The sequence below is a fragment of the Lingula anatina genome, chromosome 7, assembly GCF_051362555.1.
Source record: "Lingula anatina isolate TDL-2025a chromosome 7, LinAna3.0, whole genome shotgun sequence".
Classification (NCBI taxonomy): Eukaryota; Metazoa; Brachiopoda; class Lingulata; order Lingulida; family Lingulidae; genus Lingula; species Lingula anatina.
In genome coordinates, this window is record NC_141773.1 from 16,630,505 (window position 1) to 16,648,186 (window position 17,682).

The window sequence follows — 17,682 nt, forward strand, 5'->3', positions numbered from 1 at the left end:
TGTTAAATGAGCAAAATTAAGTCGAAGGCTATCTTTTCTTGGTTCTTTTGCAATGGAGATTGAAGTTTACAACATAGTCAAGGTCAAGGTCGCACAAACTCGAGCACTAGATGTCTGTAATTTAATTTTAAAACATGGTTAGCTTAGGGGATCAGAGAAGGCAGGGAGTGAGTATTTCACTTACAATGTTAGGTGTCATTCATGTTGCTAGTTTGCTCCAAAAATTGAGGCTGGAAATCGTTGCTTTTGATAGAACTCTAGGTGGACTTCCTCGTCTTGTGCAGTCTGATATATATTAAGGAAGTGGATCAAATGTTATTTTACCGTTAATTTATTCATCATTGTCATTTGTGATAAAGGCAAAATAAATATCAGAAATATATTGTATTATTTAATTTATGATCTGACCACTCTGTTGTTATTGGTGTGCGTATTTACCTGTTCATGTTGTACATGCACCTGCAGGTGATATTTTATATTTTTGAAGCATGTACAGTAGGCCTTTTTTATAATTCATTTTGTAGACCTATGCCTTTAAGTACTAATATTTTACAGTTATTATTCTTACATTCCGTCCTCTTTTATAAAGATGTAAAGGTAAATGTCACTTCATTGAATTATATTTCCATTAATTCCAGGGAGTTTTCTTTGATAGGGAAAATTCAATCAACTATGATTCTGACGATCCTTTGTTAGACTCTGTGGTTCTGTCTGCTGACTACACTCCCCCATTTTATAAGATTCCTATCACATGGGCACTGGCCTTGGAACTGCTGATTATGGTGAGTTATCTGGAGACCTGGGACCCTTGAAGTTGTGAAAGAACTCATTGAGAGAAAGAGAGGAGGAGAAAGTGAGATGGAGAGAGAAAGAGAGGAGAGAGAGGGAGGGAGAGAAAGAAAGAGAGAGAGAGGGGGAGGGGAGAGAGAGAAAATGAGGAAGAGAGAGAGAGAGATTAAAGGAGAGAAAAGAGGGAGGCAGGGTGGGAGAGAGAGAGAGGTGGGGAGGGAAGGGGAGAGAAATGGAAGGAAAGAGAGGAGGGAGGGAGAGATGGAAGAGAGATACAGAGAGAAAGAGAGGGCAGAGGTAGATGGGATACTGCAGGTATGGAGAAAGAAGTACACTGTAAGAGTACCATATTTAATGAACATAACAGCAAACTGATTATGCAGCATTTTGATCAACCTTGAACTACTTAACCTTTCAATGGCATGCTTTTTCTCTTTACCTTTAAAATTGATGTTTTGACTTCAGGTTGGCATTGAGGTGATTACATTTGTGGTTCCCCTGTACTGTCCCCCAGGGGACGGCAAGGATGACCCCCCAGTCTGTGGACTGTCATCGTATGCCATCACTATATATACTCATGCCTGTACCTGGTTCGTGTTTCTACTATTTGACAGGTAAGACGGAATATTTTAAGTATGACAGACAAGGAAATATATCAGAAAATGATTTTTTTTCTTATTTGACAGATAAGACAATATCATACAGATGTTAACTGTTTTCTTGTGTCATACACTGTTATTATAAATATCTGTGTGTATAACTATTTGGCCCAAGGGAATATATAGTTCACAGGTCTTTTACTCAGAGCATTAATGAACACTACTCGGGTCCGATGTATAATATACTACTCAGTGAGTAGTGTAATGACACATATTGGAATTACATTCACATATCAAACTGGAAAAACATCATAAATTCCATGCAACTTGTCTTGATATATATATATATACTCTTGATATATATATATATATATATATATATACTCTTATCGAAGAAAACATTATTCAGTTGAACATGTTAGCAAATTGGTGAAAGCCAAGTGAGTGTGAGTCCAGATATTTTATGTATATATATATATATATATATGTGATTACCAGATGTAGGAGATATACACCATAAAGAATGCTACCAGACACTTAAATCCTTATTCAGATACAAAAGACATCACCATAATGTGAACCGCTACAGGGGGTATTTAGAATTCTACAGGAAAACGAGGAACATAAGAAGGGCACCACTACTTATTAGTTCTGGAGGTAGGATATCATACTTTTGATAAAGAACAAATGAAAAAGTGAATCAAACAAAATCATTTTAATCAGGCAGTTTATGATTATGTAAAAACATAGTATGCATTGAAAAGCTGAAAAATTGATAATGCTGTAAAACATATACAAAAATTTGAATTAACATAAAAAAGAAATAGTCAGCATAGTGTAAATATAAAAAGATAAAATCATTTTTCAAAAATATGATAGTGATGATCTTTTAAAGGCTGATATATTCGGCTAGCCAATTTTAGCGAGATTACATAATTATCTTGAAAGGACATTTTTGAACTTTCAGCTCATGCAATGTTGACTGTGTTAGTGATGCTACTACAAGACTACTGCCACTCTGACACAGCATGCTCCAGTCTTCATCTCACTCGAACAAACTTCCTGCAGATAGCTGTGTCCATAGAAGTGGCTGTTATGTTGCCCTGTATTATAGTACATATAGGTGAGGAGAGTCTGCAGCTTTATTTATTTATTTATTTATTTATTTATTTATTTATCTTAGCCTCCAGCTAAGATATTTTAAATCTATTATTTAAAAAAATAGATTTTGAAATAATAGATATGAGAAAGAAGTGCAGCATTGCAAGTGTCATTTCATGTTTAAAAGTACAAAACTTTAATTTCATAATCTAGGCAGTTGAGATCTACCAGTGGTTCAAAGCACATGCCTGGCTGTGGTTGCCCAGGTGACTGATAAAGCAATGGAAAAGTATTATTTGCACATCCATGTTTTAAACTTTATTTTAATTTTGTTTTTTCTTACATGTATTTAACTTTTGGGCCAGAAGCTTCCAGAACCCTAGTGCTGAAAACCAAGATCTCATCAAATTTATTTGTGGGCACTGATAGATACCATGTTTAAAGATCGTGTGATATGTGACAATACTTGATGAAGACTGATTTAATGCACAGCTCCAAAATATTTTTTCAGTTCATACAGTCCGTTTTAATCGCCAGAGGGCTCCACCTGATGTCCAAAGAGAAGACATGTCCTCATATCTTCACTCTCACTCTGACACGGGTTTCAGGTAAGAAAACAATAACAATTCAATGGAAATCAAAGAAATAATCATTGTTTCAAGGACAAGTCCATGGTTTCTCTGGATTATTGGTCAGGGACCTTGTCTACAGAAATGGTTAATGCATCAGACATGGATTCAAAAATTGTATTACTGTATAAATAGCTGACATCCATTTAGATAAATTTGCCATGGAATCACCTCAAGGGTACAAGTCAATTAGGTCAACATTTTTAATTAGACCATACTTTTCCGACACAAATTGCTTCTTTTTTGCTCTCATCGCTGGCTAAACCTCACATTGGTGCCCCCTTAAAATAGCTCGCAGGGCACGGTGCCCAACCTGCTACACTCTTTTATTGATCCATGATAATAAAAATTGGCATATGTTGAGATAAATAATGGCATGAAAATGAACAGAAGCTCTCATTAGTTGTATTTTCTCCTCTAATCCATAATGTTGATGAACTCAGAAAGATCAGTTCACCAACTTCATATAACAATTTTGAGTTGTGTTGAAATCTCCCAATTTTTAATATTTATTTTAATATTCATTTATTCATTTATTGCTAGGGAGGAAGATTACTTGGATGAAGTACTGGAGAAGCAGGCAGACATGATCAAATATTTAAAACAACACAATGCAAACTTAGGCAAGAAAATACTGCAACTCACACGCCAGCTAAATGACAGCGGCTCACGACCTGTGAACCCAAGTTAAATGTACATTTTGATTTATGGAAATGAATGTTTAAATTTTGCTGACCACTTTGTGTTCTTCTCATTGGGGATGCATTATAGTCTACAGTGATAAGTCAAAGTCAAAACAGCAAAGTTTGTGATCAGTTCTTTAGCAACTGAAAAGTTCACTTTATCGTGGAGGAGGAAAATGGCTCACTGTTATGGAGAATTTAAGACAGACTTTACGTTGAATTATCTGAAATTTTAACTGCATTTCTACAGCATTATCTTGAAGACCTGAATATCCATCATGAATTGTGACTTTAAACTTACAAACTTTTGATATGTATGGATATATTAGGGTTTGAGTAAGGCGAACAATATTGTATGACAATATAATTTTAACGAACATTTATGAATGTGTTAAACCTAATATGGACAATAACTTGTAAGAGAGATGCACTGCATTTTTTTATTTAACTTCAAGGTAACACCTTGAAAGCTTTCTATGTACACAGTCTATCTGCATGTCTATCAAATATAAATGGTTAAAGCTTTATTTTATTTGAGTTATACTTTTTATAGTATTTTTACAAACTCACTGCTTCTTTTTCAAGGGGATGGAACAAGGTTCTTTGAGTAAAATGATTATTCTGGTATTTGTCTCTTTTTACACACACTGCGCTTCAAATGCACCAAGTCACTTCTTATCTTGGCTGTCTTCGTCCCATACGTACCCATAAAAAATATTACAGGTGATGAGCTTACTCATACCCGATTTTTACAAAATGTTGCTAACAGGCAAACAGATAGACGAAGCCAAAAACATATTCTCCATGGCAATGTAAAGAATATTTTGGTGTGATGCTTCGTCTAAATTTTAGCAACAAAAACTCAAGGTATTTTATACCAATAATGAAAGTAAAATGTAGAAACAGTTACGGACCAAACAAGACGTACTTATTTTTTAAATTTCTGGTCACTAACATCGTTATCGTAGCAGAAGTTCTATCAGGCGCTGACAAATTTGTGAAAAAGTTTTTTATTCACCATAAGTTCTAAATAATCTTTGGACAATAGAAAGCAGGAGATCTGTGAAATAAGTATAGGGACTTTTGGCTTTGTACAGATATGAGCTCCAAAGAAGATATGGCCATTTTTATACATAACATTCCCCCGTGTACATTTCTATTACGGACAGGCGTCACGTTTGTCGTCGCCAGGCACTTCTACAATACTGTTTTACTGGTAAACACAATAATTTTAAGCAAAGCAGTGGTACTAATTATTCCCAAATTTGTATAAGGGATTCACAGGGCTTATCACTGTTCGAGTTCGAAAACTAGCCTGATTGAATTTGAAGTTTTCGTGTGATTTCTTTCTTTTTTTTTTTTTCATTTTCCACAAATAATTTTTTCAGGTGTGGATGTAAAGTTATCTTTCAATGCCACTGCTTCCATTAGTTTTGATATTTCCAATATATACCAACATATCTGTCCATTTCGTAGCTTTGCTGCCTTGTCTGTGCATATTGTTGCAGTGATTTTCTGTTTGTCTGTATATTTGCCAGCTTTGCTATATTTAGTTTCCAGCCGTATGTTAAGTCGGTTTCTGCGTCCTTGTAATATCTAAAGTGCATGCACAAGCAAATGATAAAAACACGTGATTTGTGTTAGACGACTCCATCTGACAGTCCAAGTTCGCTATGTTTCGATTTAAGATATTAATATCGATGGGTGCACTGGTTTACTGTAAATTAAAGTTGCGACTGCGAGTATAAACGTGCCCGTTTCATATCCAAATTGCCTTATGTCAGAATCATTTGAGCAGCCTGCGATGTGCCTAGAATATATGCCGTATAGTTGAACTAAAATTGTGGAGACCAAAAGCAGCTGTATATAAAAATTTAGCAGAGTTTTTCCTGTTCACGGAATTAATTAGAGAAAAGCGCACGTGAGCCCTTGTTCACTTATTAAGGTGGGCACTCTGACGTCAAACAAATGACCTAACAGTACATCTCATTGGTAACCATGAGGCCATCAAGCGAGCCGCTCACTGTCCGACGTCATTGCCAGATTCGTATATTTCATTGTCCACTAGAAGAATAACGCTATCATATGCCGTATTCTCTACGTCTTCGCTCTCGCCAACTTTAGAGTAACGGGCTTCACTATAATAATCGCTCTCATTGGTCCTTTCTTTGTCGTCTGCCTCTAGATCTGACTTATAGAGTTCATTTTCTACCAATATTACATCATCCGACAGGTCGAGCGTATCTTGTTTGATGCCGCATGCATTTGTAGTGCTGCCCTCTGTCGGACCATTCTTATGTCCTGTTTGGGATCGTTGCTCAGTTCTTTGAGGTTTTGTTTCTTGGTCGTGAATTTGCCATCTAGCGATCCTGGTGAAGTCGTTTTCTACGTATACGTACATATCAGGATTCTTCCTCGACTGATCATCAGTGCGATTGGAGTCCATAGAGGCAAATGCCAGGTCTCCCACAGAACTTTTCCTAAAAATAGAAAGTATTTTTGATGTGTTGCTTTTTTGTGTCCTTATTTTTCTAGCAATGCTAGACGAAAAAGAAGTTTGATAAGCCGTAGCATTACAAAGCAGCACTATTTTTAAGTTGAATCATATATTTTAATCTCAATTTACTTTAAATGATAATAGAAGCGAACCGTTACCTGAGATGCCTTACATAAAGTGCTATACCAACGATGAAGGCAATTACAAGAACAGCAGCTGTCAAGCCACCAACCATCGGACCAACATCACCTATAAATATTTATCATAACTTGTTTTCCGATTAACTGATCAGAATTTATAAAATTAACATAAATGGACACGCAAAAACGTTGAAACAACTTGCAAAAGCAAAAACAAAAAAAAAGAGAAAATGGAACAATATCAGCACAAGGTATTCTCTTCCCAAGATATACCTGCTCTTTACAACTTTTATTAAAGTGATAAACGTGTTGAATCAGAAATTTCAAATCGCCATGAATCTTTCTATGTAAGCAAAAGGCGGTTGAAAAGCTTTTTGACAACCTGTGATTTATAATGTATTCGACCTATAACATACAAATGCTGCGTACCTTAAGGAAATACCTTTTTCTTGCTAGATGTTTCTCTTGTAAATAATTTATTCCCACAGTTGCTGTGGATGAAAATCCTTCAATGGGAGACTGTTCCCATATCTTTCGTTGCATGACTAACGACTTTATACCAGACAATGCTTTCCGTGATTTAGAAATACTATAAGAACAAAGCTAGGTAAAGGTACTATGTGCACGAGTCCTACCTGAATTTGCTGATGCCTCTATTGCTTGCTTTTCTGCACTTGGCCCTGTGTGAAATTAAAATGTAACCATTTACACGTATAGCCTCAAAAAGACGAGTTCACGAATGTCACTAGGCTTAACAAGTACGCCATTGGCCTTTTCAAACGTAGTAATGACTAGCTTACTTTTTAAGGTGAATGTCTACTACAAGATCTGGAGGAAATTTGACTATTCTCTCTCTCTCTCTCTCTCTCTCTCTCTCTCTCTCTCTCAAGAAACGGGAAATTGAGCTAAAAGAATAAGGTAGCACATAACTCGAGACGGTTACATGGAGATATATACATAGGATGCGTCTTGAGCTGGTTCGCAGAAATCAAGCCTTAGTTGATTCTTACCTGAGGAACAGCTAACTGTTAGAATCCCGAACTCTCCATGCATTGTGCACCGGTCTGAAATAGAGTTATTTTCACTGTACCCCACGACACCATTGGCAGCAACAAACTTAATCGTCTTGCCGGACTCGCAGGTGAAGGTGGCTACGTCTCCGTATTCATAGTTCCCAGAAGTTGGTGCGACTAGCACTCCATTGTTTACTTTTGGCAGCTTACATCGCACGCCCGCACATATCGGATGAAAGTCACCACTCTCTCCACACGTTACAACACGAGATGTGGCACCATCTGGGAACTTATAGCCTCGTTTGCATTTCATTTTAACTGTATCTTCAAAATAAATAGGCTGGTGTGCATTTCTGTTGTCATCGAGATCGAAGTCCATCTGAGTGTCATTTGCTATCGTGCATGCGCGTCTAACACAGTTTGGAAAGTCATATCCGAGGGTAATATTTTTTCGGCACGGAATGGAGACAGAATCGTTCCCATTTTCAAAAATAAATCCAGGTCGGCATTTAATATCAATTATGGGACCACTTCTTGTCGAGGTGTGTCGTTGGCCTAGAAGTTTAATTCCAGGTGGAAGTCTCATATTTGGACACAGTTTAGGAGTGCAGACTGGGATATTTGTCGAACCGTTTCCAAAATCCATCCCACCAAAATCGAAGACTCCTGACCCAGAACAGACCGCGCCCAGTGTGTCGTCATCCCTCCCAGGGACGGCGTAACCGTCTTCGCAACGAAATTCCACATAATCTAGATAAACATACGGAGGTGTGCTTAAGGCTAACAGGTTGGTATCTTCGTCTGGAACTGGGCATTGGATTCGCTCGCATCTCTGAAGCTTTGGATGAAAACGACCGTCTTCTCTGCATGTAAAACTGCTGATTTTGGTACAGTTCGGAAATCGAAACCCTGTCTTGCATAAGACGAAAACTGAATTGTCGACGTAAAAAGTGCCTCTCTTTGACAACATAACCATATTTTCATCTATTTCGGGAAACTGGCACGTGACTTGTTTGCCTTATAAAATATATATTAGGATTTTCACCATTACAGAAGCGGTTTATAGAAAAAAATTTAAAATGTTCGATTAGGGTATAAATTATTTTTTATAATTGCTTCCTGATCAATTAGTAGTAGTAGGCCTAGTAGTAGAAGAAGTAGTAGTAGATGTAGTACATGTATTACAGGCAGTACTTATACTACAATACCCACAACATAATTTGACATGCCCATGCCTCATCATAACAAATACAAAGAGCTTAACAATGATTTGGTTGTGAAACATATTGATGAGACGTCTGGATACTCACAGTGAATTGGATGGTCCAGGAAACCGTTGACCATACACGTCGCTGTTCCCGAGCTCTTCCCAGCTGTGGCAAACCCACTGTGACATCGATAACTGACCTTTTCTCCGTATCTAACAACACTGGTGAAATTGTCCACAGTGTTGACCGGTGAAACGTCACATGTTGTTTCTACATACGTGAAAAAAGGTTGAAGGTCATTTGTAGTATGTAAGCTAATATAACAATGAAATTTTTAATTTTTTTTCAAAACTTTCACTGTGTCATTTGTAAAAAAAAAAAGGGTGTGTGGACATCATATATCATCTTATCGTGTATACTGGCGGATGTAACCAGCTTAATCAAATTAAAATACTGGTTCAGAATTCATTTTAACCACGATCCAAGTTATCTTGGATCTTACACATTTACACACACTGGACAAAAGAAGTGTCACCCCTACTGAGCCAATACTATGGGGGAGATAAATGACTGTGGAATGATATGCTCCTGGTATCATGTTATTAACATCAAATTTCACAAAAAATCACAAAATGAGAACAAAATATACATTCTACCAAAATATGCAGTTTCAAGTCAAAAATTAGTACTTAGTGGCATAGCCACGTGACCTAATAATAGGTGCCAGTCTACGAAGCAAAGTGTCATATAATTGTCTGATGCGTTCAGGGCTTATGATGGCCCAAGCATGAAACACTGAATATAACAGAGTTTCTCTGCTGGTTAGACGGGCATTTGTCAAAAGTTTTGACATAACATTAGACACATTTTCTATTATGTTTGCATCTGGAATCTGGGCAGGCCACATCACCCTGCAAATGTCCTGTTGGTCAAACCAATCATCAACTGCTCTGGGCCTGTGACAAGGAGCATTGTCATCCTGGTAAACAAAGGGATAATTCCTGTCACCAAACATGTTAGTAATAGATGGTAGCAAGCCTGACTCCAAAACATCGATATATTTCTAGTGATTCATATTTCCATTTACCACTATCAATTCGCCCAAGCCATGGATGCTGATGCAGCCCCACACCATGATGAATATGCTGCTCCGGGTTCGAAAATTCAGTGCATGTGGTTCAAATGCTTTACCAGCAGTTTGCCAACATAGTACCCGTCTGTCATCAGAGGTCAGACCAAAGCGACACTCATCAGAAAAAAAATATAGGACCAATTGCCCTGAACTGTCCAGTTCCAGATCCTGTTGACCCTAGTTTACTCTACGTTGCCTGTTTTGTAACGATATAAGAGGTTTCAGTCTTGCTACCCTGCTGTACACTCTTTGAGCATGTAACCGACGCCTAGCAATTTTCACAGACACATTCTTATGTGTGAAATTGTTCCACTGTGTTGTCAACTGACAAGCAGTGTCGAACTTTGACAACCTTGACGTCAAAATCAGTCGTCTGTCTTCACGGCCAGTATTTTTTCTTGGACGACCCATCAGAGGCAATTTGTCTCTTGATCCAGTGTTTCTTTACCGAGACCAGACCCTCTGCACGGTTCTGACTGAACAATTCAATTGTATCGATATTCTGACATTGCTTATATTTCGCCTCTTCAGGTTAATAACTTGCACCTATAACCGTTAGATAATTGCCTGTATCTTGCCATATTGGAAGAAGACAGGAATAACATTTGCTGTACATGTACAAGACCAACAATACAAATCCATGGTATAGCGGTTTTATACTCATTTGTCACATTATAAGTAGACCAGGCATTATAAGTACCCAAAATCTGCCTACTTTTATTACTCTGAGTTAGGGGGTGACACTTCTTTTGTCCAGTGTGTGTAGTTTAAAACGACAACAAATATCCCTCTATTTTACTATTTGCCGACTATACGTCTAGGCTTTGACTCCACGTAGGCCTACCATTTGCGCAGGTTTTCCCACAGCGACCTTTATAACATCCGCATGTGGTACGATCTATACAGGCACCATCATCACAGGGAGAGCTGCATGAACTACCTGGGACAGACCAACAGGTGATATTTTATTATTAATCTGACAAGACATGTTGTCAATGAACTGAAGTGAAAAAAGACCAAATATACACAACCCCATTACGCACACGCGCGCACAAACACACACCCACGTGTCAACCATCTTCATGTCCTGACGAAGCCTGGGTATGTTTCTTTGGCATAGAATAGTTCTATAATGATATTAGAATTACTAAGCAATAAAATGCCTTACTATTAGATTTTGAGGACTTTGTATTGATACATACTAATTTTACATTTTTATTGTGTATAGATATATTATACAAAGATATATAAAGAAATATATTACAGAAGAGAAGGGTTATATTATCCGCATATTCAAGTACAACTATTTAGCTCTAGGATCTATCACTGCATGAAAAAACACCTTTTATCGCCTTTCATTCATCTACAAAATGTTATCGAAAGATGATCCCTCATCTTTCATCATCCTTTCCTGACGAAAAGGTCATCTTTCACCTTTCATTTGTAAAAGGTCATCTTTTTATCAACTTTTACCTCTCGGAAAGACCGTCATTCACATTTTCATTAACTTTCAGTTTTCAAAAGTTCAACTATCACCTTTTACAGTACGAAAGGCCACCTTACATTCCAGCTTTTGTTAACTGGAAAGGTCACATTTTGTTTATCTTTTATTTTCTGAAAGCTTAAGACTAATTTTATAATAATGCGTGGTGATCTTTTGTATGTATACTATTTATTTTATGTACAGGACTTAATTCCGTATCTTACATTAAGCGCATTATGGAAAAAGCGAATACTTTTGCAAATTGTTTGCATGATGAAATGTTTTGCACTTTGATTAAAGTATTTAACTGATAGATTGAATGTGGTGATTTGCATTTCGGAGAAATAATTATGCAATCTTGCATTGGCTGGAGTTTATGTATAAATATATAGCATTCAGTGCAGTAGAAGAAGTGTTCACCGAATTTAACTTGAGGTAGACATATAATTTTGACGGTTTAAACGACAAACAACTTTCAGAATCGAAAGTAACTTAAATTTTTATTCCAATATCGTCAGGGCTTAAATACAGCAAATAAAAAATAATATGTCAGAGGTCACATCTCCATATTTGCCTAGATAATTACTTTCACAGGAAATAATCTCCATGCTTCTGGACAGTAGCTTATTATGTCAGGATTATAGCATTGGTTGCACCAAGTCAAAATAGTGTTTGAGGTCACCTCTCCATAATTTGCCTGGCTAGAGGATTGTCTCTTAACAGAAAACCACCCCTCCTTGACAAAAAAGGTTATAGGATCTCTCATCACTAACTTTGTTATTTGTAGTTATGTCAGTATTAGCATTGATTGTATCAAGTCAAAAATTATAATTACAATAAATGTCAGAGGTCACCTCTCCATAGTTTGCCTGACCAGATGATCGTTTCTAAGGAGAAAACCACTCTAAAATTGTTATGATGTGTTTTAAACTCCAGAGAGCAAGTTTTACCTTTTACATAATCCCTAATAGTAAGGCCCTGGGCATGATGGAAATATTTAACCGAAGTTAGATAGGTAGTAATCAACTATGCAATTTGAATTTGTTTATATTGGAACTGGTTATATTACTGACAGACTGTTACTGTTTGCATATCCTTCATTCATCTTGCTTACACTTCTGTAGTTAATCTTAATATCAGAGGAAAATTATCAACCATACATAACTGTTTACTTATTCTCTTGCTCAGAGCGAGTCAGTCTCCCCTTTACCATTTTAGCATGTTTAATTCCATAAATCTGACGGTGAGGGGGTCTGAGGTAAACACAAAGAGGTTATACATGTAGGTTAACAATTTCTATTGTAGCTGCAGACTGGGAATTCATGTATAACAGGAGCACAGGAATGCAGCCTTCTTTTAGATGTTCATCTCTTTTCTTGTGACGACAGGCACTGCTTTTTCATCCTTGTGACGCCCAATTCCTTTATAAAAGAAAAGACATACTGAATAATAGAGACATGACAAAAACACTTGACAATATTTTTCTGAGAACTTAATTCTTTTCTATAATGTGCAGCTGTTTTAAATAGTGTCATTTTCGGTTGTATAAGGCTGTATTCCCAGACCTTTTAGATTGATCTATCCCCGCGGGGAGTCTCACTAGATTACTGTCAGAGAATCCGGCTTAAATGTCCGTCCCGCCTACTACAAGCTGTAAGGGGGTAATTAACTTTCGTGTCCACTCGGCTGACAGCTATTTAGCGTGAACCCCCAGGGAGTTAGGTAGATCTAAAGTAGATCGATCTAAACTCTGGAAATGGGGTCTAAGTCGAATCCATCCCCTTTCACATTAAAGCACCCCCTTGTAATCCAACACATGGGAATATTCTAACACTTTTAAAAATGACAACCCCTTGTTGTTACCCTGTATCGTGGACGTGCACATACTGTATATTTCAAAAATCCACAGTGAGTAACAGGTCAAACGTTAGAACAGACAAAAGCCAAGCCCAATGAAACTCAGTATAACTCGATCCTTTCTCGAGAGACGGCTAAATTACCCTGCAACATGCAGTGCATCGAGAAAGATTCCCGCTTTAATCCCAGAAGCATGCTTTGCTATAATTTGTGTTAACATACACTGTGCGAACATTATACTGAAATCACTATATCACTTACCTTGTAAAACGATGACCGTCTGCCCCGTGTTTAGTGATCTATATTATTGTCTCTTGCTGTTTTAGTATTGAGTAAAACACGAAGAAAAAGCTTGCCGTGCGAGCTTTTCTGCCATTAATACTGCGTTATAGGTCAATGCTAGAGAATCGGCGCGAAAGATATCCCATTACATACTATCTGCGCATGCGCAAGGCCAGGCGGTTAAAAATGCGCGGACTGTAAGTCTGTGTAGGCCGGTTACAGTATATAATTTCCAAGCCACCGTATTGATTATGGTCGACTTCTTTGCAAGATGGCATTTGTTGCGGCGATAATTTAACTGAGGAGGATGAAGAGAATGAGTAAATGCATCAGGTAGGTCTAATATAACATTTGAATCAATCATAATAAGGGAACAAACAACCGTGTCACGGACGCCCAAGATGGGTTTTATGCACGAAGAACAGACCGTGCTGAAAAAAGATTATCACGATCGTGAAACAGTTGTTAATCAAACACTCTGTCCTATTTATTAGAACACTGCAAAAAGTTTACGTCAAAGTACGGCCCCGCGTACAAGTAAAGATTCTGTACATGTATATAACTGGCCTGTATTAATCCCATAGAGTCGACCTACATTCCTTGACCTAAATTCCAGGCAGGGTTATATAATCAATGCACTGGTTCACTCGCAGGGTTCATACAGCACTTTAAGTGCTTGAATCTAGTATATATTGCCCCTTGTACATGTATTCAGTCTGTTTATGACTTTAAAAGTACTTGAAATTGTTATTAGCCTTACAAAGGGCTTGTATTTATCATTTTTCCCTAAAAAATTCTGGGATTTGATCAGTTAGAAATTTGTCGAATGATTATTTCAAACCTTGTTTTTAACCTGAATGTAGACATGCTGGGGGAATGCCCTTTTTAATCTGTCAATTTTTTTCTCATGTTTCTTTATCATTAAAATACAAAGTTTGTGTGAATGATGCACCTCTTTTCTATGCAAACTTAAAAATGACAGTATGGCGCATTGAGTTATTGAAAAGTTATTGATTTAGAGCCTCAGAAGTCATTCAATTTGCTTTTGTGTTGCTGTATGAACCCTAAGCAGTAATCATTAATATCTTCATCATTGCATGTAGTTATTTCAGCATTCATATTTTCATTAATGAAAACTGTTTGTATGATATTACACTAAAATAATTCACTATCTTAAAATATCTATTTCTTTTCCAGATGCTATTAAAAGACAGGCTGTCTGAACAGCACATAAAACAAACAAACAAAGTGGATGGACTAAGGCAAAAAAAATTGGAAGAGAAGAATGGGGTATGTAATACAGGAGCTTATGTAAGTTCTGTACAAGGCCCAATCAAGTTGCCTAGCAGTAATCATGAATGCATATTTTCATCATTACTTGTAGCTATTTCATTATTCATATTTCCCTAATTGAAAACTTTTTGCATGATATTACACTCAAATAATTCACTCTTTTAATTTATTTACCAGGTGCCATTAAAAGATACTACAGATCTGAAAAGTAGGAGGATGTTCTAAAACAAGCAAAAGGACTGGATGAGCTGAAACAAAAAATATGGAAAAGAAGGAAGGAGGTACTATTATAGAATCATGTTTAAACCTTGTAAAATCTCTCTTTTAAGCATTTGATGGCTTTAAGTCCATAGTTTGAAAATACTTCTAACATCATAAAAGTTGCCATTGTTTTTATCATATTTGATTAGCATTAAAATGAACTGTTATCCAAAACAGCATTTATCATTGCATGCATCCTATTTTTCAGGAGGCAAAAGGCAAAGATTTGGGCAGGCAAAGTGTTCACTTGACAGACGATTCCAGGAAAACTACTCCCAGGAGAGCGGGAAGTTACGCATATATAGTAGGACTAGTGGATCTGGCTGAAAGTACATTTAGAGAACATTTCCTGGGCCTTTCTTGGATTATCAAAACAAAAAATCAAATTTCCTTGGATTATCAAAAAACTTTCAAAAGACAAGCGCAACCAGCACAAAAATGTTATAATGGAATAAATTATTAAAATTTATACCATGTGTTGTTCTGTTTATCAATATATTATTAAATCGCCGCAATAAATATTACATTAAAATACGTAACAAAAGAAGGTAAAATGCAGTCTTTTCTTAAATGAAAAGGTTTTAAAAGGTTATCTTTTGTATCTGAAAAGTTGCACAAAAGGCATCTGAAAGTTGGACTTTTTAGCAGGAAAAGGTAGAGAAATATGGGTCATTCATATGCCTTTTAGCATGCAAAAAGTTGATGAATGATGAACTTGAGAATACCTTTTCTTCAAGCAAAAGATCGTCTTTTTGCAGCAAAAGGTTTATGAAAGTTAAACTTTTGTGTAGAGAAAAGGTGAAGAAAAGTGGGCCATTTGTATACCTTTTCACTTATACAAAAGTCATTCAAAAGATCGTCTTTTACACCTTTCCTAAAAAAACGAAAGGTCTAGGAAAGGTGTGAGAAGGTGAATAAAAGGAGGCCTTTTGATCGCCTTTCAAGATTTATAAAAGCTGATTTTTCATGCAGTGTATTATTTTGGATCCTAGGGCACACGTAGATAAACGACGGACTTCTACACGTACCATTTTACAAACGCCTGATGGTCGCCCTGTGGTAATAGGCCTACAACTAAATTGACCGTGCGCACCTTTGTTTATCTATTTATGTGTTATCCCCAGTGACCTACTGGAATAAATGTTGTTTTTTTCTACTACCTGAGCAATGATGAAAAAAATACTGGAATCCTCCACTAAAACCAAAACCCTCTTCGCAGTTTGACATGCTGTTGTCCATATAGCAAGTACCCGTTCCTACAGACCACGTGACCGACACGCATTTGTCTTCTGCTGCGCAAGCATCCACGCACTGCTTCACGTGACTGACATTAATGTGCCTGTACGCTTTGGTATAGAGATGGTCTGTGCGGACTTGTAAAACGGTCTCTGGAACTAAAAATTGGATGATATTCGACGCTTGTTAATTAAGCTAGCACAGAAAAAGACAGAAAGAACTAATAAAAGTAATCAAAAGAACTTCTGCACGTGTGCTACCTTTGGAATAATTTTAATTGTTTGAGAGAGAGAGAGAGAGAGAGAGAGAGAGAGAGAGAGAGAGAGAGAGAGAGGCAACTCTTACTGCCGCAGACAGGTACTGTTCCCATCCACTCCTTATTGTCAAGACATGTCAACGTTGAATCCCCATACACCATCATAAATGGCAGCTCACACGAGATTTGAACGATAGTGAACGACTGGACGATATCTGACGCTTTCACAACTTTATTTTCACCGCTTGTCTTTGCTTTTGAGTGGGGCACATCGGGAAGTCGACATTCTACAGTGGAGTCAAGGCATTTTGGTATCGATATCAGACATAAAATAAACAGGCAACCCCACAGACCATGTAAGTTATGGACATTGATTTAAGAAAAACGTGTATAAATGTGGATGTAAATAGAGTTGATGTTACGAGTCATATCATTAAAAAAAGTGTAGGATATTAATTAACCGGTTAAATAAGTCAAAATGTTAGGGTAGACCTTGGACATAATAAAAGTGTATTCTTTTTTATGTCCAAGGGTAGACTTATCAAAGGGCAGACGCACACTGAGAGCTGCGAGCTCAGCTTTTGTTCTGCTTTTTCTATATTTGTTTAATAATTTCAGCTCATGACATGCAAATCACGATCAAACAGCTTTCTAATCAAACTGAGGAAAAAAGAACCCCCAAAACCAGTCCAGGACGGTAGCTGAGCCTGTAACTTATAGTGTGCGTCGACTTAAAGTGCATAAAGTTCACTACCTCCATCTGTGAAATCCTGTTGATGTACAATCAGGAACATGATAGTTGCGATAACGGTTATCATGGACATCATTTTCGTCTGTCATCACTGAAATTGAATGTTTTTTAGGGTTTTTCAGCTCTCTCCTTCTAGGCACCGCAACAAAATATGGAGGCCACGTCGCTTAACACCAGGAAAGATTCCAAGTTCATACCCAGTTTCGAACTACATATTTCATCGCATATATACAACGTTACAAAAATCCTCCATCTGGATATATGAAGGCGGTCTCGGCAGATAGTTATCGGTGATATGAGTCTGGTTTAACATATGTGCCCACTTTTATCTCCACCGCGCTATCATTTATATAGATATACGAAAGTGTGATATGTTCATGTACAGAATTCAACATGATAACATTCTAATTATATTACAGTTATTCAATCCTGGTTACATGTTGCCATTCGAAGTCATGTCATATTTAACAAT

General features: G+C 37.1%; 2 protein-coding genes and 2 long non-coding RNA genes across 4 annotated transcripts; 2 read left to right on the forward strand and 2 right to left on the reverse strand.

The window, feature by feature from the left end:
- The first annotated feature begins 41 nt into the window (after positions 1–41).
- Positions 42–4,328, forward strand: LOC106176164 (transmembrane protein 192-like). The gene is made up of 7 exons (XM_013558418.2): positions 42–167; positions 639–782; positions 1,255–1,403; positions 1,942–2,045; positions 2,356–2,511; positions 3,001–3,097; positions 3,662–4,328. The coding sequence occupies exons 1-7, from the start codon at positions 135–137 to the stop codon at positions 3,807–3,809; spliced, it is 831 nt and encodes a 276-aa protein (XP_013413872.1). The 5' UTR covers positions 42–134; the 3' UTR covers positions 3,810–4,328.
- A 436-nt stretch (positions 4,329–4,764) lies between these two features.
- Positions 4,765–17,662, reverse strand: LOC106176172 (sushi, von Willebrand factor type A, EGF and pentraxin domain-containing protein 1-like). The gene is made up of 9 exons (XM_087018183.1): positions 17,214–17,662; positions 16,549–16,746; positions 16,128–16,361; positions 10,636–10,731; positions 8,762–8,929; positions 7,449–8,468; positions 7,074–7,118; positions 6,457–6,547; positions 4,765–6,281 (listed from the first exon to the last, which is right to left on the reverse strand). Exons 1-9 carry the CDS (start codon positions 17,284–17,286, stop codon positions 5,822–5,824), a joined length of 2,385 nt encoding a protein of 794 aa, XP_086874309.1. The 5' UTR covers positions 17,287–17,662; the 3' UTR covers positions 4,765–5,821.
- On the reverse strand, positions 11,756–13,502 carry LOC147760817 (uncharacterized). Its single transcript, XR_015335538.1, has 2 exons — positions 13,393–13,502; positions 11,756–12,695 (listed from the first exon to the last, which is right to left on the reverse strand). It is a non-coding gene; the product is annotated as an uncharacterized LOC147760817 (long non-coding RNA).
- On the forward strand, positions 13,572–15,436 carry LOC106172653 (uncharacterized). The gene is made up of 4 exons (XR_015335537.1): positions 13,572–13,746; positions 14,611–14,703; positions 14,884–14,987; positions 15,176–15,436. It is a non-coding gene; the product is annotated as an uncharacterized LOC106172653 (long non-coding RNA).
- Positions 17,663–17,682: the final 20 nt, after the last annotated feature.

What these genes read in the sequence shown, in the direction of transcription:
- LOC106176172 (XM_087018183.1), bottom strand. Translation starts at nt 17,286, where the DNA reads ATGATGTCCATGATAACCGTTATCGCAACTATCATGTTCCTGATTGTA. An exon ending in TTTTTTTCATCATTGCTCAG is followed by an intron (nt 10,732 to 16,127) that starts GTAGTAGAAAAA and finishes GGTCTGTCCCAG; the next exon opens with GTAGTTCATGCAGCTCTCCC. An exon ending in AACAGTTAGCTGTTCCTCAG is followed by an intron (nt 7,119 to 7,448) that starts GTAAGAATCAAC and finishes AATTTCACACAG; the next exon opens with GGCCAAGTGCAGAAAAGCAA.
- LOC106176164 (XM_013558418.2), top strand. Translation starts at nt 135, where the DNA reads ATGGTTAGCTTAGGGGATCAGAGAAGGCAGGGA. An exon ending in GGGATCAGAGAAGGCAGGGA is followed by an intron (nt 168 to 638) that starts GTGAGTATTTCA and finishes CATTAATTCCAG; the next exon opens with GGAGTTTTCTTTGATAGGGA. An exon ending in ACTACTTATTAGTTCTGGAG is followed by an intron (nt 2,046 to 2,355) that starts GTAGGATATCAT and finishes TTGAACTTTCAG; the next exon opens with CTCATGCAATGTTGACTGTG.